We start from the raw sequence: 21519 nt of genomic DNA, 5'->3' as shown, positions 1-21519 counted from the left end.
TATATTTCTATAAAAGATTCAATTCTCCCAGCTGGGCACGTGTCTAAGCACCGGCGAAGTAGGAAGTATCCCAAATAAAACATCCAGCAATAGTAAGATTGAATCAACATCCTAGCCTGGTGAAGTCTAAGAAAATTAGTTTTGTTTTTGTAATCTTGTGGTCCTTACAAGCGCTCGTGTGGTTTCGGCATTTTTATTGCCGACGCTAATGCGCCATTCATGCATCTGCGTCGGCCTTCACCTTGGCGATTGCCGAGGCTAATTTCGAAGACTGTAGGCTTATTACTAATACTAACCGAAATATTTTAATTTTATTTTGTATGGTTTTGCTGTGTTTATCCATAACATTAAGGTATGATATAGCCTAGGCTAGTATTTACCTGTACAGATTTGCCCAAATTAACACGCTCAAATTAATCAAACTAAATTATTGATTTCCTAAATGAGGTATCATTTCATGCAATTTCACCTTTATTGTATCTGGCACAGAACTGACCTATTATAAGGATATGAAACAGTGTGTGCAAAGGTGGTTCAGCAACTATGTATTGTTTATGCCAATTCATTAGAAGCAGAAGCAGCTTTCGTTCTTTGCAAAGTATTCGAAATTTAACAGAATTGGTAAGTAATTATGGACAATCCTTAAAAGTGATGTTTAAGTTAATGTAATGATTCCAACTCCAAGTATCAATTACTTTGCCATTGAAATTGCTTATTGAAAACATTTTATCACAATTGAATGATTTAAATTCTGGGGTATGGCTATATCTATGGCTCTAGTATTGCCAATTAAGGAATTTTACTTTATTTTGAGAAAACTTTGAAGGTGTTAAAAACAAAGTCTTGTCATTGGGGAAATTTTTAATTCCTGGGCAAAAAGCAAAACTCTGACCACACAACACCTGTCACAAAACAATGCTCTTTAGTCGCAACCATAGGAATTGGTGTTATAAATATAGCCACTTTAGATGGGTACCTCTAAATACCCATTGTCGGGCATTGTCGGCTTTTCGGGGGGTTGTGGAGCATTTCTAGGGGTTGTCGAGCATTTTCAGGGGTTGTCAGGCATTGTAGAGTAGCTACTTTCAGGTATTGTTGGGAATTTCCAAGGATTGTCTAGGATTTCCAGGCATTGTCGATCATTATCAGTGGTTGACGGATTTGTTAGGCATCATCAAACATTTTCAGGCATTGTCGAACATTTTCAGGGGTTGTCGAGCATTTTCAGTGGTTGTCAGGCATTGTAGAGTAGCTACTTTCAGGCATTGTCGATAATTTCCAGGCATTGTCTAGGATTTCCAGGCATTGTCGATCAATATCAGTGGTTGACAGGTTTGGTAGTCATTATGGAACATTTTCAGGCATTGTCGAACGTTTTCAGGGGTTGTCGAGCATTTTCAGGGGTTTTCAGGCATTGTAGAGTAGCTACTTTCAGGCATTGTCTATAATTTAAAGGCATTGTCTAGGATTTCCAGGCATCGTCGATCATTATCAATGGTTGACAGGCTTATTTGGCATTGTCGGAAATTTTCAAGCATTGTCGAACATATTCAGGGGTTGTCGAGCATTTTCAGGTGTCAGGGGTTCTCAGGGGGTACGTCTAAATACCCATTGTCGGGTATCGTCGAGCATTGTCGGCTTTTTGGGGGGTTGTGGAGCATTTTCAGGGGTTGTCGAGATTTTCAGGGGTGTTCAGGTATTGTGGAGTAGGCTAACTACTTTCAGGCATTGTTGGGAATTTCCAGGCATTGTCTAGGATTTCCAGGCATTGTCGATCATTATCAGTGGTTGACAGGCTTGTGAGGCATTGTCGAACATTTTCAGGCATTATCGAACATTTTCAGGGGTTGTCAGGCATTGGAAAGTAGCTACTTTCAGTCATTGTTGGGAATTTTTCGGCATTGTTGATCAATAGCAGTGGTTGACAGGTTTGGTAGTCATTATGGAACATTTTCAGGCATTGTCAAACATTTTCAGGCATTGTCGAGCATTTTCAGGGGTTTTCAGGCATTGTAGAGTAGCTACTCTCAGGCATTGTTAATAATTTCCAGGCATTGTCTAGGATTTCCAGACATTGTCGATCATTATCAGTGATTGACAGGCTTATTAGGCTTTATAGAACATTTTCAGGGGTTGTCAGGCATTGTAGAGTAGCTACTTTCAGGCATTGTTAGGCATTTCCATGCATTGTCTAGGATTTCCAGGCATTGTTGATCATTATTAGTGATTGAGGGGTTTGTCAGGAATTGTCGAACATTTTCAGGGGTAGTCTAGCATTTTCAGGGGTAGCCAGGCATTCTAACAAACCTATCTACCACTGAATATGTTCGACAATGCCTGGAAATCCTAGACAATGCCTGAAGATGTCCGACAATGCCTGCCAGAAAGAATCTAAAGTACTTTACAATGCCTTAGAACCCCTGACACCTGAAAATGCTCGACAACCCCTGAATATGTTCGACAATGCTTGAAAATTTCCGACAATGCCTAACAAGCCTGTCAACCATTGATGATGATCGACAATGCCTGGAAATCCTAGACAATGCCTTGAAATTATAAACAATACCTGAAAGTAGCTACTCTACAATGCCTTGAAATTATAAACAATACCTGAAAGTAGCTACTCTACAATGCCTGACAACCCCTGAAAATGCTCGACAACCCCTGAAAATGTTCGACAATGCCTGAAAATGTTCTATAATGACTAAAAAATCTGTCAACCACTGATAATGATCGACAATGCCTGAGTGGAAATCCTAGACAATGCCTGGAAATTCCCAACAATGCCGGAAAGTAACTACTCTACAATGCCTAACAACCCCTGAAAATGTTCGACAATCCCTGAGAACGTTCGACAATGCCTAACAAGCCTGTCAATCACTGATAATGATCGACAATGTCTGGAAATCCTAGACAATGCCTGGAAATTATCGACAATGCCTGGAAATTATCGACAATGCCTGAAAGTAGCTACTCTACAATGCCTGACAACCCCTGAAAATGTTCGACAATGCCTGAAAATGTTCTATAATGCCCAACAAACCTGTCAACAACTGATAATAATCGACAATGCCTGGAAATCCTAGACAATGCTTGAAAATTCCCAACAATGCCTGAAAGTAGCTACTCTACAACGCCTGACAACCCCTGAAAATGATCGACAATGCCTGAAAATGTTCAATGACTAAAAAATCTGTCAACAACTGATAATGATCGACAATGCTTGGAAATCCTAGACAATGCTTGAAAATTCCCAACAATGCCTGAAAGTAGCTACTCTACAATGCCTGACAACCCCTGAAAATGCTCGACAACCCCTGAATATGTTCGACAATCCCTGAAAACGTTCGACAATGCCTAACAAGCCTGTCAATCACTGATAATGATCAACAATGCCTGGAAATCCTAGACAATGCCTGGAAATTATCGACAATGCCTGAAAGTAGCTACTCTACAATGCCTGACAACCCCTGAAAATGCTCGACAACCCCTGAAAATGTTCGACAATGCCTTAAAATGTTTTATAATGACTAACAAACCTGTCAACTACTGATAATGATCGACAATGCCTGGAAATTATCAACAATGCCTGAAAGTAGCTACTCTACAATGCCTGACAACCCCTGAAAATGCTCGACTACCCCTGAAAATGTTCGACAATGCCTGAAAATGTTCTATAATGACTAACAATCCTGTCAACCACTGATAATGATCACCAATGCCTGAAAGTTCCCAACAATGCCTGAAAGTAGCTACTCTACAATGTCTGACAACCCCTGAAAATGTTCGACAATGCTTGAAAATATTCTATAATGCCTAACAAACTCGTCAACCACTGATAATGATCGACAATGCCTGGAAATCCTGGACAATGCCTTTAAATTATAGACAATGCCTGAAAGTAGCTACTCTACAATGCCTGACAACCCTGCAAATGCTCGACAATGCCTGAAAATTTTCTAGAATGCCTAACAAACTCGTCAACCTCTGATAATGATCGGCAATGCCTGGAAATCCTAGACAATGCTTGGAAATTCCCAACAATGCCTGAAAGTAGCTACTCTACAATGCCTGACAACCCCTAGAAATGCTCCACAACCCCCCAAAAAACCGACAATGCCTGACAATGGGTATTTAGAGGTACCGCTTTAGATCATTAATGAAAGCTTTGAATGTTGTTCTTATATTTGTTACTGACAAATCCACGCTCCACAGTTCACCTTAGAAAACTTTTAATTTGTTCTGTAGAATTTGTTGTCATTTTGACTTATTTATTACAGGGGTGCAACCTAGTTCGTACCTTGAACCATTCGTACAGTCAGTTTGTACCCTGAAAAGATCGAGAAAGAAAATAAAAAAAAGCCGAAGTCGCTGATCGGAGTTTCCCCAAACAATTTGAAACAAACTCGAGGGTTAGGGTTAGCGGAAACTGCGGAAAAATGTTTGCGGAAACTGCGATCAGCGAGGGTTAGAGCATAGATTATTCTATATTTAGGGTAAAGGTTAGCGGAAACTGTGGAAACACGTTTGCGGAAACTGCGGAAAAATGCTTGCATAAACTGCGATCAGCGAGGGTTAAGGTTAGAGCATAGATTACTCTATGGTTAGAATTAGGGTAAGGGTTAACGGAAACTGCGGAAAAAAATTTGTGGAAACTGCGATCAGTTAGGGTTAGAGCATAGATTACTCTATGGTTAGAGTTAGCGGAAACTGCAGAAAAATGTTTGCGGAAACTGCGATCAGCGGACTTCGGTTTTGAGCTATTTTTTCACTCGATCTTTTCAGGGGAAAAATTTTAAAATGATTGGGGAAACTGCGATCAGCGACTTGGGCTTTTTTTAATTTTTTTTCTCGATCTTTTCAAGGTACGAACTGACGGTCCGAACTGTTCATGGTACGAATTAGGTTGCATCCTTATCACAGTTTTGTTGGTTCAGACAGAAGTCGGTATAGTTTTAACTTGTTTGCATAATTCGTCCAAAATTGTTCAAAAATTTCAGCAGATGTTTAAATGGTCTTGGCTACGAATACAAATAATGCACCTTTCCCATTCTATATTTATACACTTCATTTTATGTGTCAATTTATGTCAGGCTATTCTAAACAATTATGCAAGATGTATTTGTTATCATATAAAATGTATTTTTAGGCCTATATATAAAATTTTATCCTTTTTTTTTGCTACTTAGTGGTTTATAAATGTTAAGCACGTAATGGATTATATATGATATGTGCTATATATTGCATTTCAAGGTGACATTACCGGTATATGTATATACAGTATACACTTTGTTTTAAAACAAAACTGTGCTTGATTGTGGGCAAATACTCAGTGGATATATTATTGTGTTGTTTTTTCAGATTAGAACACAACATAATGTCGCAGCAGAAAATGATGCCAATGCAACAATTTCTGTTGAACCTACAGAGGAGATAGAAAAATCTAAAAGGTTCTTGTTGCATCAGCCTGCATAATTATTCATAATATTAACAAATGTTTAAATAGTATCATATTATTTAAAAACATGACTGTTGACCGGTGTTCTTTTTAATTTTGGTTGGACAATGATGTTAACATATTGGAATTTGATATACTGTAGTTAGTGCTTAATGTTAGTGCCTATAAGGAAGATAAGTGCTGTAATGTCATTGAAAACTTATGCAAAAAAGTCTGAAAATTTGACTTTGCAAGTTAATCTTTATCTTATTATACAGGGTGATCAAACCAAGTGTAGACAAATATTTATTGAAATCATAGGCGCCGACTCCGGGGGGCGGAGGGGCGGCGCCCCCCCCGTAAATTTAGCTCGGGGTGGCTGCCCCCCCGCAAATTATTTTTAAAAAAATCCTAAAGCAAATGTTTCTAAGTTCAAATTTGCGTTAGTTTGACCTTCATTGCGGATCGATCTCAATTAACAGATCTACTTGTTGCAACAAGAGCGCTGCTCCTAAGATAACAAAAGAAACAGAAGTACGGTAGCTGATAAACGCCAGCATAGTAACAATGATTGAAAAACGTTTTTCTGGATTTCTTCTGCTTTGTTTTTTCTTGGGACTATGGGAGTGTCAATAACGAGGTGCAGTTTGCTCAATTTAGTATCTATGCGTATTAAGAGCTTAAGTTCAAAGTGACTAGCATATAATTTGAAGTAGCCTACAGGCCTTGAAATTCGTTTTTGTTGACGGCGGACAAACGTGTCCGGTTTGAGCAGCTATCTCGGCGGACAAATCAAGTCTCACGGCGGACACACCAGTTTTAGCTGTCGATCGTCATGCTTAATCACTTTATCTTGATAATAATTCTTCGCCATTTGAGAACTATAACTACGGTTTTAAAAGGCTTTTTAAAAAATCTGTAAAGTTACTCTGAAAGGCTTTCATCAGACCAACAACTTGCGCTTAAAGAGTCAAAGCGCCGTGTAGCTGGTCAATACGTCACATATATAACTGATTATTGATTAACTTCCCCCGAACGAGGTCGTGTGGCTTATTGCGTCACAATACTCTGGGCAGGAGTCGGAAAATTTCTAAACCAACGCTATTTTCTGCTGTGCAAAGTTTCACAGGCTTTTTTCTTTAAGTTTATTTTTGCGTGTCATACGAGCGAAAGTGAATTTTCCCTGGACCTTTTCTTTCTTACTACCAGGGGCTCTATCCACTTTTAGAATTCGGGGGGGTGATTTTTGGACAGTGGGCTAAAATCGTCATAGTCATTTCAACTTCTGGGGGGCTGCGCCCCCCAGACCCCCCATTGCAGCATCAGCTTCTTTCTGATCGAAGCATAGGGTTTCCAAATCGTTTCACAAAGTTTGTTTCGGAAAGGGCATTTTTGGGTAAGCAAACTGGTAGTCACTTAACAAGAAATATTTCTGGCACTGCAAATGAAAACTCGAACCAATCATAAACTACGTTTTCCGTGACGTTGAAAAGGGCGAAAAAAAGATGATACAAAGCAAATCAAGTGCTGGATTTTCTATCAGCTGTTTGTTTGTTTGTTTATTTGTTTTTCATATTTTTACCCTGCATTGCGAGAAAGCGGACTTGAACGCTATGCATGGGTGTACGCCTTCTGACGTACACCTGACCCACGCTGCAGCCGACTGCAATGTCTGTTTCCGGTTGTCTACTCTACTTATGACTTAAATTTGGTACTACCCATTACTCGAAATCGATCACTGAGTAGAGGCAATTATACTCATAGTGAAGTTTCTTCCCCAGAGAAACAACAGCAAGTGCGGGGGGGTGGAGTCGAACATGCAGGCTCTCGACTGCGAACCCAACGCGCTAACCACTCGGCCACTGCTGCCAACAGGTTGGCAGCTGGTTGGCTGTTTAGGGATTAGGGTTAGAAAGTAGTCATTTCATTGACGTGGGTTCGATTTTCACAACTGCTATTGCTCTTTTTTCTTCTGTAATTACCATTTGAATAAAGTTCAAAACAAAGATTAACTCTCTGGCTAAGTGCGAGAAAGGTCACAATTGGACGGTAGCCTCTTATAACATGTACTGATTGGTTGGCGGTGTCATTCTAGTCATTTGCAGTGGCAGAATTTTTTTCTTGTTAAAGTGGCTGCCAAGCAAACTAAGAACACAGTGTAAACGCCTGGCTCGTAGTTCAGGGTTGCCAAACCAAAAAATCATATTGAAATGAAATATATATTCATATTAATAAAAAATTCAAAATGTGCTAACAGCGAAAATATATTTTTCAAAATTTGATCAATAAAATATCACAAAACCTTTTCAAAGCCAAATGAGTGGGGGGGGTGATTTTGCATTGATCACCCCCCCACTCCAATTAGTGGGGGGGTAATCACCCCCCTCACCCCCCCTTGGATAGAGCCCATGGTTACTACTGTACTGTAATATCAAAACTTAACAAATTTTGTTGCATCTTGCTGTGATAGCCTACTCGTATAATCTAATTATATAAGTAACCAACCTTGCCGTATCATTATTACTTGGAGATCAAAGCCAGACATTGTGACGTAAAACTTAAACTAAATTGCGCGTGATTAGTGTAGAAGCACCGGTACTCCCATCGATTCTTAGCGAAGAATTCACCTTTGTTATGCTGATTCAATGTCATCAATCCTTGAAGCAACGTAAAAATCGAAAGTTTTCCTCCTTGAATGGAAGCTAAGGGACACAGTATTCACATTTTCTAGATGCGCGCTAGAATGCGCTGGAAAATATATTATATTGCAATAATTATTCGTGCAATGCAATGACGATTTGTATCGCTAGTTCCTGTGTTATTTCTCGGTGGACAAATATGACCGATCTAGATGGTACTTCCCGCGGACATCACATGCTGTATTTCGAGGCCTGAGCCTACATTATAAAGCTTGGCGATATACAATGGCAGATAGACGCAAACAAACATCAATGCTGACAAACAAACATCAGCATTTTGAATGTAAGCAATCAGTCGGCTAGAAAGTTTGCCCCCCCCCGGCAATTTTCAAAACCCGGCGCCTATGATTGAAATAACAGTGTAACAATGAAATAATTTTACACATATATTATAAAGAAAAAGAAAAGTATAAATAAACAAATTGTACTCGTATTTTTCAATATATTCTCCCTTTGCCTTTGCCAGAAATGCAAAATGAACAGAAAAACACCCTGCATGTGTACCAGTATGCAGCATGATTTGTTGTGCAGTTGTGCTTGATATCCAATAAAGTGGATTGTCTACTGTCTAGTCCCAACTAGTTTTAATGTACCGTATATAATTGGTACCTGTATTTAGTTATTAATTCACCCACAAAGTAAAGTGCAATGAAAATTGAAAATATAATTTCTTTTTAATTATGTGGGAATCTGTTTTGATCTTGTTGAACTCATATTCCAATAATGTTACAGCAAATTAAAGGCGCAAGAAAAGAAATCCCCTTTTACTCCTCGTCTATCCAAAGCTCGACTGGAGGTAATTGTTTGAACAGAGCATTGACATTTATTTTTTTAACATCATAAGCACTGAATATTATATGACCATATTGAATAGCTAGGCCAGGGTGGTCCAAACCATAGTATGCGGCCCTCTTGCAGCTTTTATTTTTCATCACAAAATCTACAGATGTAAAAATACACTCAGTTTTTCATAAATCCATTAGATTAGCCAAAATCCTAAAAAAGTGCAGATCAATAGCTAACTATTATGAGGTAGGTTTCTTTTTTTACTTTTTACTTTTTTTACTTTTTTTTTTTAACTATTATGAGGTAGGTTTCCGTAATAGTTTCTTTTTTTGTGGTTTGTGACCGCAAAGACTTGCGTCTTGCATGCTCTTTCTTGCAAGCACACACTCTGGAATTCCTTTGTAAGTTAGCTGCTAACTTATCTATTTGGTCAAGTGAAGTACAGTAAGGTACGTCCTGTACTTTATTAATAGAATGATTTCAGAAGAAAAGTGTCAGAGGAAAACAGAGAGTTCAATTCTACGTAAGAAAAGTATATTTTGCCAATAACAATGGTAAACCACAGTGTCTGGTGTGCTTGCAGTTAATATCCGATCCGAAGTAATTTAATTTAAAAGACTTTTAACTGAAGATGTGTTCCATGTTCGGTAGCATATATGCAATTTCTGGTGAAAATGAGAATGACTGATGAAACCCTGGATACCTGCTTACGTCAGTCGACCGCCGAATTTAAAGCAAAAGTGGACACAATAAATCATAAATTGTTTTGGTTTGCTATTTTGTTGATGTGTTGTGTATGATATTGTATTTTTTCTAGCTTAAAATCATTTTTTATGCGGCTTGTAAAGTTTTCTTCAAACTGTAATGTGGCCCTTCATGCTCGCAGCGCAGGCTTGGACCACCCTGAGCGAGACTACTTGCTGCTGAATCTGATATATTGTTGAAAATTACACGCTTCGTTTTTTTGCCATTGAAGAAAAAGTACTGCTTGCTATGACATGGCACTAAAAGAGGTTTAAAAAAGGTTAATACCCTTTAAAGCACTGCCCGATGGAACTATATCATAATGAACTGATCAAATTCACGTTACATTTTCAGAGCATTGAGAATGTGATGTCAATCGTGGTATCCAGCCAGGAGCTGTCTTGTGTAACAATGAATCGCGATCGTGAACTCACTGACTTGATCAATATATCTTTTCCAAAAACAAATCGCTCTTCCCGCTTAATTTATTATGGATTGGTGAGTAGTTCCACTACTCCTATACCAGAATCATGTTGCTGAACTTAGTATTTAGTAATAATATCTTGATAACGTCTGAAATAAAAGCTGGGCATCAGGTGTTACAATCACCAGAAGAACGTAAGTCATTTTATAATATCTTGATTATATCGATCAGTGTCCTTTTGTTTGTTATTTTTACCTTGCCTTGAGAAATTCTGCTGCTTGAGAGCCTAACCTTTCCAACTACATGAGTTGTACACTTTGAACTGGTGGTTTAGTATAATCATGAGGCTTGGTAGAACTCGCACTCGCACCGGGACATTTTTGTTGTATGTAGAGTTTAAAGTGCAACTGCACGATCAAATTAACATTGGCTAGAATCCATTGCCAAGACGTCTGGTACGGGATGAAAAACTAAAACTTACTTCCTTACAATTGAGGCCCACAGCCAAGAAACCGACCTTTTTCCCACGCTCTCTAGCACTTCTCTCTCACGCTACCTGGAAGTGGCAAACTCGTCTACGCCACCTAGCGATATGACGTCACTTGTAGTCGAACTTTGTGGAGACCAAACTAGACGCGATAGGTAAATGCGCTAATTTATAAGGTATCTATAATGAAGACGCATCTTTCAGCCAGCATATTATACAAATTTAGTTGTTGATGCCTGTGTGCCAGGAGTGGTTTGCGATACCCATCGCCGAAGGCTAGTTTCGTAGATTTGAACCGGCAAACTTGGTTACAGTAGCCTATATCGAAAAGATTTTGTATTGTACAATAACGCTTCAACAATCAGTTCAGTTTGTTTTTATTTCTGACCATCACAACGAAAAAACAGTATATGGCAAACATAGCAGAGGTCTAGAAAAAGGTAGAAGCGACAAAACGCGGACGTTATAACGTGCATGATAGCCTACCAAAGCAGGACAATCAGTTTAAAATATGGCACGGTCGCAACATCATTGTGGCTGTTTTCTGAATCCAGCATAATCCCCATCGTCGCTAGGGTATTTTCTACGAATAAAAGAGACAATGCAGGATGGCAGCACGACTCTGTTCGACTTGCCCAAAACTTCTCCATCCAACAGCCTCTCCAGCACGTGCCTATAAGCGACCAGCCTGAGAGGCATAACAGCTTCGTTAAGTACGAATGGAACAATTACGCAACTAGCTTTTGAAAGGCTGTTGAACAGTAAACAACATTACTCACTCATTTGACAACTTTCCATTGCGTAGTCTGGGCTTGTCATCTTTTTCCCAATTTTCAAAATCATGCTCAAGAAAGTGATTTGAGCAGATAACACTGCTAGGGAAGGGTCCATTCCACATACGGACTTGATGAGCAAACCTGCACCACTTAATTTGCAAATGTTGATCGTTCGGGAAGGCAAAAAATGTCACCTTGCAACAGGAACAGATTTTGTGTGACAGATAGAGAAAATTTTCACCATTTTAAATATTTAGTTCAGAACTACAATAATCTAAGAAACAAAATTGCTAGAAAAATGTTTTCTTTTAAAAGTTCATTTTTCCAAGAGATACATTTGAACGAAAGACTTGAAACTTACAAGAATGTTACATGACATTGGTTAAGACGTATGCTTTCCTTATGAGCCTATAACAGCTTTGGTCAGTCTCTTAAACCAACAATCTCAATGAACAAGACAACAGACCTGGCTTATTTTTTCAAACTAGAGGTTGCAAAGAGCCTATACTACTTGCTTTCACATAAGAAGCACGTGCCACGAGATCGAAGCAGCGAAAAAAAACCTCTTCCCTCTAAGACTAAGCCAACCAAAGCACTTGCAAAACTGATAGTCGCTCCGAGGTCTGACTATAAGTGACGTCATAATCCGCGTGTTGCGCAATGCAATCCGCCATTACAGGAACGTGGCCAAAAATACAAGCGCGTGGAAAACCATGGTTTTGATAATTTTTACTGAGATAAATATAACCTTAAAATGCAAGGGCGAGGTTGGTATTTATAGATTGAAACATGCTCTTTCAGATAAAGTGAGGTCAAAGTCATCGTGCAGTTGCACTTTAATTCTCTTTTTGACTCTTCGATACCATGGTAGTAAAGGGTCCACGTCTTTTTGGCGCAGACAGTTAGGCGTCGGTCAAATAGGCGCCGGTCAAATAGGCGCGCACACTGTGGCGTCTGGATATTTAGGTGCGGAGCACTGTGACGCCGTTCATTTAGGTACTATTCCTAGTAAAGTCTGCAGATTGTATCAGCTCAGCTTTGGAAAAATTTAGTTTTGACGGAAAACTAAATTACTTTTCACTCAAAGCCTACCACCCGCTTGAATATAGGCTACGGTATATTTTTTTACTGATGTTTAGTGTAGTTATAGCTAAAAGTGAACTCAGTCATGTTCGGAAACTTAAGTAATTTATTGATAAAGCTTTCGCCGACACAAACCTGGACTAACAACAAATAAATGCCGAACACGCGCATTAAAAAAACAATATATTTTTCTGTTCAATATAACAGTTTGTGTGAAAAGCATTGCCGGATAAAGCAGTTTCACTCACTGAAGCCATGACTAACAACAAATAAATGCAAGCGCATTAACAAAACAACATATTTTTGTGTGAAAAGCATTGCCGTTTTAAGAAGTTTCACGCACGGAAGCAATTGCATATTTTTCTGTTCAATATAACATTTTGTATGAAAAGCATTGCCCTACCTGCCAAGCTGATACAATCTGCAGACTTTACTAGGAATACCACCTAAGCGAACGGGCGCCACAGTGTTCCGCATCTAAATATCCTGACGCCACAGTGTGCGCGCCTATTTGACCGGCGCCTAACTGTCTGCGCCTGAAAGACTTGCTCCCGTAGTAAAAAATTAAATTCACTTAATTTTGGTAAAATCTGTCTTTCAACTAGATTTCTAACTTACAAACTATGCATGCCGTGAAGGACAATAGAAAACTGTTGCATCACAAAATGCTTTGAAATGTAGATTATACGGCTATGCGCTTTCTGAGCAAGATGGGTGCTCTAGTTAGGAACCACTGATTCAAAGCTTTTAACTGGAACCGTGATTTGCAACTTGTGCATTTATTGAACTTTTATTTCAGCTTCAACCATTGCTGCAGTTTCAACCGCATATTGACCTAAATATCGTAGAACTGGTGACATTGCCTCCGAAATACGATTCAATAAATTTGCATTTAAAGTGAGTAAAAGTGCTTTGCTGGTTGTTTTTGCGTAGGATGATTAAGATTCCACCCAATGGGGAAAAGGGAATTCATTTTGGTGGGTCGTGGTGATTGATAATATAAGTTTTTTTCTAATTAATTAATTTTAGCCAGCAAATGTGGAATGTATCTATTCTATTCCAGTGTTTGAATACGCTACAAGTGTGCCAGTACGAGTGATAGGAAATACTACTTCAGCGTGTCCACAAATAATGAACACGTATGTCTAGGTAGCAGAGTAGCACTTTCCACTTTCATGTATTCCATTGGTTAAATTATTGGCAATTACGTGGTAGGAAGTGTTTGTGTGTTTTTTTTTGTTTTTTTTTAGTTTATCCTTGATAAAATGCACCAGGGTTGAAGGCTGAACATATTTTCAGTGATTATATATATATTTTTTTTATGAGTTGTTTAAAAATTCCAACACCACATTTATCTTTATTTAAACGCTGATTTCGGTGACTACAGAACCTTGCGAAACGAGTATAATATATGCTTGCTAGGTTTCTCATAAATAAATTTTAGTTAAGTTAAATTAACTTGCCGTACCTTTTATCGATATTTTTCAAGGAAGCTAATGCATCACGTCTTTTTAAAGCAATCATAAAAGCAAAACAGTTTAAATGAATCTCCTCTTATTTCAACTAGGTCAGTATCAATGATGTTGATTGGAATGCTAGAAAAGGATCTTAAAAACCCCAGAGTTGTTCTAGCTTGTAGAAAGAAAATGGGGAAAATCTTTGGCTTGAACGTTGGTGAGATTGTTATCCATCAAGTCTCAATGTGTTCACCATTTTGTCATAAAGTTTGCATTATTTTCAAATTCATCTGATTGTACTGAAAGCTGTATCATTGTTGTCAGGCTTCTGTGCTCAAAATGCTTAGACCTCGCATATCCAACTGCGATCTTTATTTACGAAGTATTTGCTTAGTATTAGCCTACTCATAACTACATTGATTTGTAATTTGTACGCTTTGTGTGAGTACTTTTGTTGTCTAGCTCGGACTGAAAACCAGTTTTTTTATTTTGGTGATTAACGCAGTACGGTACCGTAGCACAAGTATTTTCTGGCAATGCTCTAGAATTCATAAGATTGCTTAGACTTTCCATTAAATGCCTATTTTCCCCTGTTTAGTTGTTTACCCTCTCCCAAATGTGTTTTCAGAGAAAACCGTTTCGAGAAAATGCAGCAAGAGTGTCGTCACAGAAATAGTCACTCAGAAGAGATGGAACGACTCAACCGTCCAGATACCAGAGCGCCTGATGCTGGAGAGAGAAGACACAATATACTATGCAGATAGACTAAAACATAAACTTCCGAATAGCGCAATATCTCCTGAAACCGCTGATGCATTTTTGCAAGCGTTAGGTTTTTGGGAGTTTGTAAAAGAAACCAGCTTTAAATAACGTAGCTGCTTTCTTTGATTTTAGTTTTTCTACGAAGCTTGTACTGTATTAATAAACGCCACTGACGTAATAAAACCTTTTTTTTAAATTACTCGTATGATGATGTTGATAATTTAGCCCGGATGATCTGAGCCTAACAGTTTCCAGCTTGGCACGGTTAGGGAGATCAGAACCCACTTAGCATTGGACTTCAAAACCCAAAACCTGGGGCAGATTTCAAATAAAATCCTAAAACAAGATTAGTTCTTGCTCAAAAGCACAAATGAATTATCAAATAGGTTACAGAATAAATGCAGAAAAGTTTGGCAAAAGTTTTATGATCTCAAAACATGGTACGATAGATAAAATTGTTGTAAATCGACTTGTATGTTTTCCACATTGCGCGAATTGCAGTCTACAATATTATTGCTGTTACGTGACTGTTTTTCTTTCATATCATGTCACATCTTGAGTTTGTGTATTGGTTGCAATTACTTTTTTGCACCATATGCTGATTGCTTTTCTTAAATGAAGTGGTTCGATAGTTTACCAGATTTAAAAATACTTTGATAGCACTGTTCTATGGTAACGAAATATACAACTTTGGATGGTTAAACGTTCTCCAATTAAGCAGTCTCCAACGATAGCTCAGGTGGCTTAAGCGCCCGACAAGTAAGCAGTGCTGTTTCGACTCGGGGTGTACGCTTGAGCAACGCATTTCAAAGCCATCTAGTGGGTGAAACAATTCACAGACAACTGGCGACAACTTACCCCGTCTGCTTCAACAACCGTGCCAGTGGTTGAAAGCCTACAGGCAGTGGTGGCCTTTGGGGTGGGCAAACTGGGCGACCGTCCAGGGCCCGCGCTTATCCAAAATATGCACAAATAAAATTTACATTAAACAGTAGGCTAACTTAAACTTTTCCACCATAGTTTGCATCCCTATTTTTTTAGAGTCGGTTTTGCATAGTAGCCTACCCTAACTTGTGTTTGTAAGTAAGACTATTACTTACTGTGCCAGTTAGTGTAGCTTCAGGGGAAAGATTTTCCAAGCTAAAGTTGATAAAAAAATTACCTTCTGTAGCGATCCATTATTTCATCATATAAGTTTTCCTGCCTTTTACTAAAGTTTCTGTAATTTTCCATGCAACTTCTCCCAAAGAAAATAGAAAAAAGGGCGCACACAATAAAATGGTTTGTTCGTCCTTTGACGAGAGCTCTATTAAATCGGACTAGCTCTATCATATCAAACCAGCTCAATTAGACCAGAGCTCACACGAAACCAGCTTGATGACATCAAACCAGCTCAATTAGACAAAGAGCTCTATCAAATCGGACTAGCTCACATCAAACCAGCTCAGTTAGACCAGTTCAGCTCTCAGAAAAACATTAAATTGATTGTTTAATTAAAATGTAATAACTCGTGATAATGTTTCACTATCCTGTAATTTCATTATTCTGTACTGTTTAAATTCAAATTGTGTTATAGACCTACAACATTATACGAACACCTTCTGATAACTTAAAATTATAATTCGGATAACAATTGTGTGGAAATTAGATAATGGAGTCAGATAGCCAAACTAGCTAAATTAGATAAATAGAAATTTCATCAGGCAGTTAGACAGCCTTCATCTTAATTCAATTTATAAACAAACCATTCTCATACTTAAACTTATACTTAAATAACCTAAATAAAACATATCACCACATTTTTATAAGTTACGTAAATAAATATAACCACACTTCGCTCTACAATGAGCCGAGAAAGCTTGGTTGGACTAGCTGTTGTTTCAATTGAGCACAACGTGGGCAAAACATTGGACAATGCTTCTCTTATTAAAGAGTTTGGTGCAAATAAAGCTAGAAAGGTGCATTTTGTGTAAGTGCTGCAGACAGGTGGTGTAGGACTCGGAGGGCATTGTGGTGGTACAACATAACACCAGAGTGATGTGAAGATGTCACAGCATGAAATACACCTTTCTCGCTTACCATCGCTGTTTGTTTTTGTATCATATTAATTTCTTTTTGTGATTTGTGGTTATTTGATTTTGCGTACTTTAATTTGTCGATACCGGGCTGTAGGGGGCCCTCCTCATATTACTTCTTGCCCAGGGCCCACAAAACCTTAAAGCCACCACTGCCTACAGGTGTGTGAAACTTTCTAGATTAAGCTTGCTAAGATGCTTTTTCACTGAATAAAGATTCAATCAAGTTTTGCAACAGAAAATGAACATTTGTTTTGTGTAAATGGGCAGCACAGTAGCATATCAATATCTTTGAAATTATTTTGCTTAATTACGCAACAACTGCTTCTTAGTTCTTGGTTCTGATCATTGCCACTCACCGATAACAGTTGACATCGATATCTTGATCTTTTTAAGCTATTTAGAATTTATCTGTTAAACATAGCCTAATCCATTTTATACAGTGGCCCATCCGGTGAAAAACTCTATCGAGCAATACGCAAACATTAGGCATACGCAATTACGCATAGCCTAAGCATTAATGTATTTTAAAAAAAAACTCTCCATAGACTATGCAAATATTGATGACTAATCACAAAATCTAATAACTTCTGTACCGATGACAAAAACGTGAACGTTACTTTTAAAATTCAATCGATTGCACCCAATTAAGTAACCAAAGTGAGACATTATAAAGAACAATATCTCCTTAGCGCAATTACCAGACAAACAGGCTATTGACTTAATCTTTTTGTGTTACCCATTGTTTACCCAATCTTGAAAGAAAGGTTGACATATTTCAAACAACCTCAATAGGCTGATTTAGAGCGCAAATAGGTTAGGTTGCTGCATTCTAGCTAGAAGAAAGTATGCAACAGCAAGAAATAGCACTGTCTATAAGCTACGTAGCCTATAGTTCACATGCATCAAATAAAAAAAAATTATTGAAAAAGTATTCTTGCAACAATAAGTCAAAACTATAGGCTGCATTTTTATTTGGATTAACGTATTTATATTTAGGGCAAAGGCAGGTTAGTCGATACAATTTTCACGTTTAGTGAGATTTTACTAAAACTGTTGGACATAGAAACACCATTTATGGTGCTAAAGAAAGTTCGTTTGTTGGGCTAACTTTCCCCCAAGTTTAGTCTGTTTGATGTCACCAGTTATCGGTTCAGACTCATTCAAACATACAACTCCGGTTTGTATCAACTACCCTTCTTGGAAGGTTAGTTGACAGGCTACACTCATAAGGTTAGTTGATACATGGGATTCCTAGTTGATACGATCAAAATACGCTTCAATTATATTGAGACTATACTTTATGCTTTTGAAATTTATACTCAAACTACTGTAGTGTAGATAGTAGAACCATATTGCCAGGTCAGGAGTTAACCAAAAGCCATGACAGTGCTGCAGTCTTATAGTGTTATCTAGTGTAAAATGTGATAAAGATATTTTACATCCGGATGTTCTTTCTAACGTCAACTTGTTATACAGATTTGGAAATTGGTGTAATTGTCAATTCTTATGACAGCCAAGGTTTACGTAGAGCAGTGGTTCCCAACCTGGGGTTCGCGGACCCCTTGGGGGTCCGTGAGAAAGCATTTGGGGGTCCGTGATTACCTTGACGAATTTTGAAAAAAAAAAAAAAAAGCCATCTTTTTATACTTTCATTTCTCTGTTTAAATGCAAATGTGTCAAGTACACCGTACCTACTTTTAAAGCGCTCTGTCAAGAAGTAGGGTCAGATTACGAAGTACTTTTGTATCATTTTGAAGTAGGCTACGTTTGTTATCTAGAGGAGAAGTTTTAAAACGACTGCAGCAGCTAAAAAATGAGGTAGCCTATCAACTCTTTTGAAAGCGAAAGGAAGTCCACTCTCAAAATTATTTGAGAGTAAAAGTTTTCTATACGGCATGGTCTACTTAGCCGATCTTTTGGGTCATATTAAAATTGTTAATCATGGCATTGCATGGCATAATCAAGGATCAGGTGTGACAATAATTGATGCAGCTGAAAAACTGAAGGCGTTTTTAGCCAAGTTGCCGGTTTGAAAACGCAGATTGGAAGCAGGTAATTACGCTAACTTTCCAATGTTAGAAGATCTTATCTTGATGGATGAAACTCAAAGAGAATGTACTCTTTTGATCTTTATGGGAGAAAAATTTTGCGCACACTTGGAAACCCTAAAAATCTCATTTCGACGTTATTTTAATTAAAACACCTGCCGAACAAAGTTGAAACATGGATTCGAAATCCTTTCTTACTTGAACAACATTAGCGATGACGATCTCAGTAAAGATGACCTAATTGATTTGAGATTAAAAGAGTTATTACGCATTGAATTTCATTCAAAAACTGTGGAAGAATTTTGGTGCTCACAACTGCAAACCTACCCATTCTTACCAAAGCAAGCAATTATTGTTTTGTTACCATTCATAATGACTTAACCTTTGCGAGGCAGGATTCTCAGCTCTTGTTACAATAAAAACTAAACATCGAAATCGCCTGGACATTGAAGATGACATGCGTGTTGCATTGTCAAACACTCAACCACAGTTCAGTCATTTAGTTCAGTAAAGACAACAACAGCCATCTCATTAAATTTGCTTACGTTGAAAAAGTTTCGGCATGGCACTTTGGGTCACTTTAATATTCAAATACTGCTGACATTTCTTGAACAATTCATTCATTTTCTTATTTGAGCAACTGTTTAACCTGATATTTGCCGCAGGAGTCATAGCGGCAATACAATATGACACAGTAGGCTACATTAGTTGAGGCAAAATTTAGGTAGGGGTCCCAGAATTAATAATTTGTCTAAAGGGGTCCGTGACAACCAAAAGGTTGGGAACCACTGACGTAGAGGGTCTTCAGTTGATCTGTAGCATCGATCAGTTGTTCTTTTATAAAACTGGGGCATGTTGTCAAAGAGGCCTTATTAATTCAAGTGATATTGTCAAGTTTACAGGTTCTGCAGCTTCATTTACACACAGCTTAAATCTTCAACAACTATTTCCAAACAGATTTACAGAGTTTCACATTTACGTATTTTACCTGAAAATATGGTTGAAATATTGCAGGTTACCGTACTAAATGTACGAATGCAGGTTAGTTGATATAGTGTATCAACTAGCCTGGGCTAAAATGTATCAACTAACCTTTTCCTTACTTTTATCAAAAATGTGTCTGTCAACAATCTAATAAAGTCAGTTAAAAATGATTTGATTTATGCAATAATACTTTACACCAATACACTGCCTGTCGCCAAGAAGTTAATCTCTTACCGTTTTTCAAACAGTCAAGAATTAACTGAATTGTAAATTTGAAAAAAATTGCAAAAAAACTCAATTTTTGAACATTTTGCATTATTTTACAAACTTGAAACTGGATAACCGCGAAATCTTCATATCACCATTCAATCATCATTCTTCACCAGTTGGTGGCGGTATTTCTACAAAATCCGTTTTCTGAAATCCGTTTTTAGTGGTGTATCAACTATAGGGTAGCCTGAATTCCTTACAAAATTAAACTATAGTATGAGTCGTGGCGAAGAACTCCGTTTTTGCTTTAGCAGTAGCGCAATTCAAGAGTTGACTAGGACTTCTTTCATTCAACTAAGTTAGTCTAATAGGGATAGTAATTTTCAAGACCTGGTCCAACATAAAGTAGCTTAGTAGCCTACATGCCTATTGAATTATTGTAGACTCGCTAGCCCACAAAGTAGACTGTAGGCTGCAGCTGCTTGAATAGAAAATATCCAGGCTTAGTACAGTGTAGCATGCATTAAGTTATAAATAACAGTGATAGACACATATAGGCTTCAGCATTTTGCCCATTAACTATTTTTTCGCGCAATTTAGCTCAAGCTTTTTGACAGCGCGTCATAACCAGTGCGCCAGTATAGAGTGAATTTATTAGCCCACTTAAAGTTTTAACTCAAACTCAACTTTTCTTTCGAAATGAAAATTGGTAGGTTAGGCTACAATGAGGGCCGTGTTAACCGCCCCTCCAGGCGGGGGGGCTCACTCATTTTAGTCTGTTTAGTTTTTTAACTGTTTAGAGAAAACGCTACTACAGAAATTGGATAATAATCAATAGCTTAAATCATGCAAGGCGGTATTTAGTGCTTCCCAAACCCGCAGCTGGGGCCTAACTCAGTTTAAGTGCCCACACACAGGGCCGGATTTAGCTGATGGGGGGCCCGGGGCACTTTTAGATCGGGGGCCCCCGTGCAAAAAAATTTTTCGCGCCAGCGGCGCGAAAAGACGCCTCTACGTCTACAGTAGCATTAATCCAGCACTGCATAGCATTTTGTAGAAACTTCAAAGGCTGAAATAAAATAAAAAAACAACACAAAAATCACATTTTTTCCACGTAGGGGGGCCCTTTAAAAGCCTGGGGGCCCGGAGCACCTGTACCCTCTTCCCCCCTCCTAAATCCGGGCCTGCCCACACATAAGTTATTTATTTCGTGCATTGTTTTTGGGCTTGTAGTTGGTTTGGTTTTGCATTTTTATCTTTGGACTGACAAAGTCTTAGCCCAGGGTTACTCAATTAATTTTAACAAAGGTCCAGTTTGACAAGTTGAATAAGTTATTTCACACGCAACCACGAAAGTTAAACTATCTGGGAGTGACTATTGGGTAGCCTGGGCGTCCAAGCCCCCAAGGAACTAGAATAATCAAGGTATAAATTTCTTCCTCCTTGTAGAAATCTGTTTAAAGCCCTGAAACGTGGCAATGAGGTTATTCTTCCAAAAGCTCAAGGTCCACCATCAACACCCAGAAGGTCCAAATTCGGACTGA

At 38.3% G+C, this 21519-nt stretch overlaps 1 protein-coding gene across 1 annotated transcript; it reads left to right on the top strand.

Moving 5' to 3' along the window:
- Nucleotides 1–487: 487 nt before the first annotated feature.
- Nucleotides 488–15302, top strand: LOC145767500 (uncharacterized). The gene is made up of 7 exons (XM_082579333.1): nt 488–621; nt 5362–5450; nt 8869–8932; nt 10021–10164; nt 13236–13333; nt 14004–14110; nt 14522–15302. The coding sequence occupies exons 1-7, from the start codon at nt 544–546 to the stop codon at nt 14761–14763; spliced, it is 822 nt and encodes a 273-aa protein (XP_082435459.1). The 5' UTR covers nt 488–543; the 3' UTR covers nt 14764–15302.
- The last annotated feature ends 6217 nt before the right edge of the window (nt 15303–21519 follow it).

Source organism: Aplidium turbinatum, chromosome 3 (genome assembly GCF_918807975.1).
Source record: "Aplidium turbinatum chromosome 3, kaAplTurb1.1, whole genome shotgun sequence".
Taxonomy (NCBI): Eukaryota; Metazoa; Chordata; class Ascidiacea; order Aplousobranchia; family Polyclinidae; genus Aplidium; species Aplidium turbinatum.
Note: the sequence above shows the minus strand (reverse complement) of the source record. Positions and strands in the feature narration are given on the sequence as shown.